Source organism: Cydia amplana, chromosome 4 (assembly GCF_948474715.1).
Source record: "Cydia amplana chromosome 4, ilCydAmpl1.1, whole genome shotgun sequence".
Lineage (NCBI taxonomy): Eukaryota > Metazoa > Arthropoda > Insecta > Lepidoptera > Tortricidae > Cydia > Cydia amplana.
Window position 1 is genome coordinate 13,164,653 of NC_086072.1, and position 6,372 is coordinate 13,171,024.

Below are 6,372 nucleotides of genomic sequence, written 5' to 3' on the forward strand. Positions count from 1 at the left end.
TAGAAGCTTAAGGCAGGGATCGGAACCGGTATTATTTTATACTCGAAATGTAGGACTCAGTTGTGTGTTTAGGTAACGACTTAGTATTATGAGATTGCCGAATTAGAAATGTACAATTGAATTAGGTTGCATCTCTTCATATATGCATTCAAAAATAACACTATGGTTTTTATGAGGTGATTTTTTTCGCAATAGGTAAAGAAATCTTAATCTGGTAAACAAAGGGCATTGTTTTTTTTATGCACCGCGGCTAGCTGCCAAATCATACCTACACGAGTGAAATTTTTACCATGCTATTTGTATGGTTCAAGTTCATGTGACAACTCCTATGTTTTCCTTCTTTATGATTTAAGCCGAAAAATACACCTTCATAAAATGTTAACTACGTATACACACTACTACAAATCTCAACCTTCCTGTTATCATATGAACAAGAAGTATAGTAATTGAAAAATAACTATATTTTTACACTTACTATTTTGATAAATTATTACGCCACCTTAATCTTAATTTTTCCCTATTTTAGGGGTAATCATTAATAATTGGACAACATTATCAAGTGATGGCTGATAACTTTTAGGTTTAAGTACACTTTAAAAGTTAAATCATATTAAAGATAATTTTAATAATCCAATATTAGTTTAAATTAAAGGATCACTATATGTCTAAAAACATAAAGTATTGTTTTTTTTGATGAATCCTATCGAAAACAAAGGAAATGTATTACGCCTTTTTTAACTCTTGCAACATTGTCGAGTACTGTCACTGTCAATGATGCTGTCAATGTCATGTTTTCGATTTTATATAGTAGACAAACCGCGAATATCAATAGGCATATTGGATAAAAAAAGTGAAATATAAAAAGAATATTATCTCTAAAATTACCGGTTCATTATTCAATCGTTTCCATTTTATAATTTATCAAGTTTGAACGTCCAAGCTCATACATTTCATTCCCTTACCCAACACAACATGGACGAAGTTTTAGAAAAATTGGAATCGACAATCATAACTCCGGAAAGTACAGAACAAGAAACTAACGATTACCAGGCATTATACAAAAATTGGGGCAGATTGGGAAATCAAGAAGAGAGGCGTAAAGAATTACTAGAACTACAAAAAACGTGAATATATAACTTTGACTGTTAAATATTTAGTTTTTCAGGTGTCAATTTTTAATAACCTAATTTCATATAATAAATAATGAAATTAACGAATGCATTATTGAAATGTATCTTCAAAAGTTACTTATTAGACGTAAAATAAAATAAATTTTCAAGAAATAATGTGTACTGTATTAAACACAAAATATTATACTATTGTGTAACTTAATATAAACTTAATATTTATTTCAGTAATCGCAATGACAAGATTGATGCATTTCGAGGTATACTGGAACTTGTTAAAGTGGTAGAAGAGAGAAATATTTTCAAGCCTTATAACCGGGTAATAAATTTTAACTTTGCTAGCCTCAATTAGTTAATTTGTTTTATCTCTTTCTATGCAATGTTTGACATACAGGCGTAGCTTGTTCATACAAAACAGACAAACAAAAGTAAAATTATAAGAATATGTGCTAAAGCGAACTTATCCAAAATTATTTCAAAGGTACATTACCGGCCTAGCATATATGTAGCGGGCTTCAACAGGACCTCCGCCACCTATAGCAATGTTCTCATGTTGTCGGAATGGATGATTGAGAAACCGGCTGACTTCAGTGAGAACTGGATGGTGGTGCCGTGCCCTAAAGGTGTCCGGATGCTTATTGTGGCAAATCAGGTAAGGGCATGGGACCAATTTCACTTATTGCTGCAATCAATTAGTAGTTTGTTCTGTTTTCAGTACTGGAGTATGGGTAGGTCAAGTTAGCAAATTCCTAACTGTTTGACAAAACTATATTTTTTGTAAAGTAGGTACCTACACTAAACTACATTAACCAGATAGATGAAGAGTGGTATGAAATGGCCAGGCTTCGAACTACTCACATGCATTTAAAACCTGAGCAGGATGTAAGTCTATTTGGGAAACATTATTTTATTGGTTTGAAGTTGAACAGACTAACATGGTCTAAAAATGTAGATGTAGGTATACCTAAACTGCCAGGGGCGTGGCCTAGGAACAAACTTGTAAGATGGTGGATGTGCGTTGGGGGCAGTGAATGTGTTAAGTCATCATTACATGAACCTTACTTGTATTTTACAGGGAAAAACTAGAGCCTACACTAAATATGGACATTTCAAGATGGAGTTCCGATCTGCTCTCCCTGGTGGCAACGGCAGTGAGTACTCGAAAAGTCGCTGCTGCGTGTTGGACTGCTTCTATGCTGAGAACAAGAAAATTATGTACATACTAGATATCTTGGCCTGGAACAATCAGCCCATGACAGATGGAGAGGTATACATGAATTGATTTATGTAAATTCTAATTTAAATTACAGTAAAATTGAATACCTTCAAAAATTTTACGCAGTTTACCATAATGAATGAGGCAGTAAAAAAAGAGATATCAGGACAGAGTTGCACAAGTGAGAGCTAAAACTCCGATGTATACACAATCATTTTGTATTTCAATGGACAGATGACGCAGTTGTAGACAGAATATGTTGTCAGTTAAATTTGGTGCACACCCACCTCAAATGTTTTAGGTATTTGATCTTTTGAGAGGTACACCAGTGAAGTCAAAGTGTACGGTGCAGTGGGGCAGTTGCATCAGCATGGAATGGCACCGCCAATTGACTTACCCATTCAAAGAAAAAAGATATATTTAAACTCTCTTACTGTGTCCCAGTATTTATTATGTTGGTAAACATTTTTGTTGGCGTCTGGCTGGCGTGCGACCTCATTTATACCTTTAAAACTATATACTTTTCTACGTTTTTGAATTCTTGCTTTTCTATGTCAGTCTGCCTGTCGCCACCATACTCTTAATAAATTAATTATAATATCTACGTGTTTGCATCATCTCATCATACAGTCCACCCCGTTAGCTATCAATTTTGTTTATGGTAATATACCTCAAATACATTTTATGATCTTTCAGTTGGAGTTCAGACAGTACTGGATCAAATCACAGCTAATGGAACTGCCCCAGCTGACCACTGTAAGCAAGAAGAACCAAATAGTCTTCCAACTACTTCCAATGGTGCCCTGTACTCCGGAATCATTTAATAAGTATGTTGATTTAGTTGTTTTAAATATCCTAAAGCTCATGTCGCAATCTTGTAGTGCTTTCTCAAACACTTGACGTTTACGTTAGCGACTGCGTAAACTCGATCGCAGTCCATCTTGCTCGCACTCATGTGTTGTTGCGATGGAGAAGGAATGCGATCGAGTTCACGCAGTCGCTAACGTAAATGTCAAATGCCAACTCGTGGTAGCCGGGCGGGACTCCATTTTGTTTGTTTCTTATGAAAGGAAATGTCGTAATTCGTCAGTTCTAGAATGTCACGTAACATCAGTATACATTTTAAACCTTTAATGTTGCAAATATTAAAGGTACCAAAAAAAAAAATAAGGAGGCAGACATTTTATCAATATGTTTTATATACCAAATGCAGTGTCACGAGCTAGTTCGGATAAATATTTAAGTAAAAATACTCACACAGAACTTATTTTTCCAGTTTCATGATGACGTATCCTCCATTCGAAGACAACAACCCTGCACTAGATGGCTTGCTGTTCTATCACAAGAAGGCGCATTACGTCTCGGGCGAGACGCCTCTAGTGGGGTGGCTGTTCCCGTACATGGTGCCAGAGGTGCTGGGGTCTGGTGGGTATACATTATTACCTATTTGTCAGTGCCTCATCTAATGGTCTCCCCAGATATAATGACGCGGAATCGGCAAACGCCGATAGGAAAAAGCTTTATGTCTGCGCAATAAGAGCGAAAAATACATCGACGCGTCGGAAGGCGCTGGCCGATGCGAGCCGAGACGAACGACGACTTTTTCGCTCTTATTGCGCAGACATAAAGCTTATTCCTTTCGGCTTTTGCCTATTCCGCGTCGATATATCTGGGGAGACCCTAATAGGAGTAGTATACCTCCAGTAATACTGATCCACGGATAACACACAAATCAAATTATTTACGTGTATTAACGAGTTGCTCTGGGAGCTGTAGATTTCACAAACGGTTAAACTTTCTAAAAACGGAATCGACAAAAAAATATTGTAAAATGCGAGCTGTAGACGAGAACATCGCGCATACAATAGAATTTTTGGCCAAGCGGATACGGAAACCGAAGGTTTCGCTATTTTTCGGCCTCCTCCACTGGACTTGGTCACCTTTGCTTTAGTAGTAGTATTATATGAGTAGGTACCTACAGTTTGTAAACATGCATAATGTGGGAATAAGTGGTCGCGCTCTCGAACTAAATTATTACAGGAACACGTATGTGACGCGACTTGTCTAATCCAATTCAAAATTTAAATCAAATATGTTTTAAGACAGTATCATAATGTAGTTTTTTCTTTTAGATATAACTGTACATCCACAGTTTCTGAGCGCAAAGCCGGCGGGTTACGTAGACCAAGCTCAGTTTATACAAGCGTTTGAGGCCAAAATGGACAAGAGGAAGAACCGAGGCAGGAGGTCAAGCTGCTCAATGGATACCAGTGGCAGCACAGAGGTATGGAAATACGTATTTTACAAGCCTTCATTTACTGTCACCTGTTCCGTTGTCTGTCTGTCTGTAATACAATCTTGCAAGCTAAATTTGACCCACTTCTCGGTTTCCGATGTAGCTGAAAATTTGCATACATATGTAAGTCGGATGACAATGCAATATTATGGTACCATCGAGCTGATCTGACGATGGAGACAGGTGGTGGCCATATGAGCTTGGTGATAACAACGCAATCGAATTGTGTTTGGGGTTGTTAGAATTGTCTCGATGAGTATTAGTTGCTCGTGGAAAGAAAAGGCGCGATAAAAGCTTGGTCCAAAAATGCAACAAAAGTTGCTGCTTCAGTTAGGTCCGTAGGTGACAGGTGTCCTAATTAGTACCTACAGTTAAAAGAGATGGGTAGTTTTTTCCGCATGTGGCAAGCCTTCACTTTCACCTATGCAATTTCTATGCTATTTGTTTAATTGAAAATGCGTTTTTTTTTTGCGAAAAAGCAAGAAACATCTATCACCTATAAGTACTTTTTACCACAATAACGCATTAAAAACCGGCCAAGTACGAGTCGGACTCGCGCACGAAAGGTTCCGTACCATTATCTATAAAAACGGCAAAAAAATCACGTTTGTTGTATGGGAGCCCCCTTAAATATTTATTTTATTCTGTTTTTTAGTATTTGTTGTTATAGCGGCAACAAAAATACATCATCTGTGAAAATTTCAACTGTCTAGCTATCACGGTTCATGAGATACAGCCTGGTGACAGACGGACGGACGGACAGCGAAGTCTTAGTAATAGGGTCCCGGGTACGGAACCTTAAAAAGGGAATAGGGTAAAATGTCATGGTGTCGAATAGCTCCAAAGGTTCTTCCTAGTGTGGCAGATTATTTTTAATGGTTTGCTTACTTATCACCCTTTCAGACTGAACCCAAAGAAAATCCACTACATAGTCCTAAAACGGAGAATGGATCCAAAGATACTGAAGAAATGGACGCTGAAGTAAAACCAGATGCGATCATAGACAATAATCCAGAAGTTATGGATGCAGAGGAAAAATCAACTTTAGTCAAAGATAATAATAATATAGACCCAGAATCGAATCTTATAACAGACGAAAAAGAAAAATAGACGTATAAGCTATTTGGATTTACTGAATTAATGCAATCTAATAACGGCTACATGTCTATACAAAAATACGGCAATCCGGGCAATCACGACGTGTATTTGTGTGCTTTATTCTATAACTAAAATATACCTAGTATACATAAGTTTCAGACTGAAAGACAGGCGGCTGAAAGGAGTGTTTAAGTTGGACGATAACTTTTCCTGACCCTAAATTAAATGTATATCTTAAAAGATTATACAGAATTTGTAATATGAAAGTAACAAGTAGTTTTTCATGTGTTCGAAAGTTATTGTTTTGTATTTTTTGACCTATGATAAAAACCTTATCAAATTATATTAATGGAGTTACCATTTTTCGACTGCATGTGATCATTGATAAAAAGTAAAATCCTTAAATTGAAGTTTGTATTAATAGGTAAGCTATGAAACTTATGGTTTTGTATAATCAGATAGTGTTTAAAATTATACTCCTAAATGAATCAATAAAATTGATTTGCGGCATTCCTTTCGAATATGTTAACGACGTTGGTTTGAAATGATTGAGCTTTTTCACCACACCAGCTCGGAAAGGCTTACTTTGCACTTCAAAAACTGATAGCAAAGTTGCATTTTATTCACATATGAGG

At 36.6% G+C, this 6,372-nt stretch overlaps 1 protein-coding gene across 1 annotated transcript; it reads left to right on the forward strand.

Moving 5' to 3' along the window:
• Positions 1-796: 796 nt before the first annotated feature.
• Positions 797-5,770, forward strand: LOC134647204 (snurportin-1). The gene is made up of 8 exons (XM_063501429.1): positions 797-1,124; positions 1,356-1,446; positions 1,609-1,779; positions 2,203-2,394; positions 3,040-3,170; positions 3,620-3,768; positions 4,476-4,627; positions 5,543-5,770. The coding sequence occupies exons 1-8, from the start codon at positions 973-975 to the stop codon at positions 5,747-5,749; spliced, it is 1,245 nt and encodes a 414-aa protein (XP_063357499.1). The 5' UTR covers positions 797-972; the 3' UTR covers positions 5,750-5,770.
• Positions 5,771-6,372: the final 602 nt, after the last annotated feature.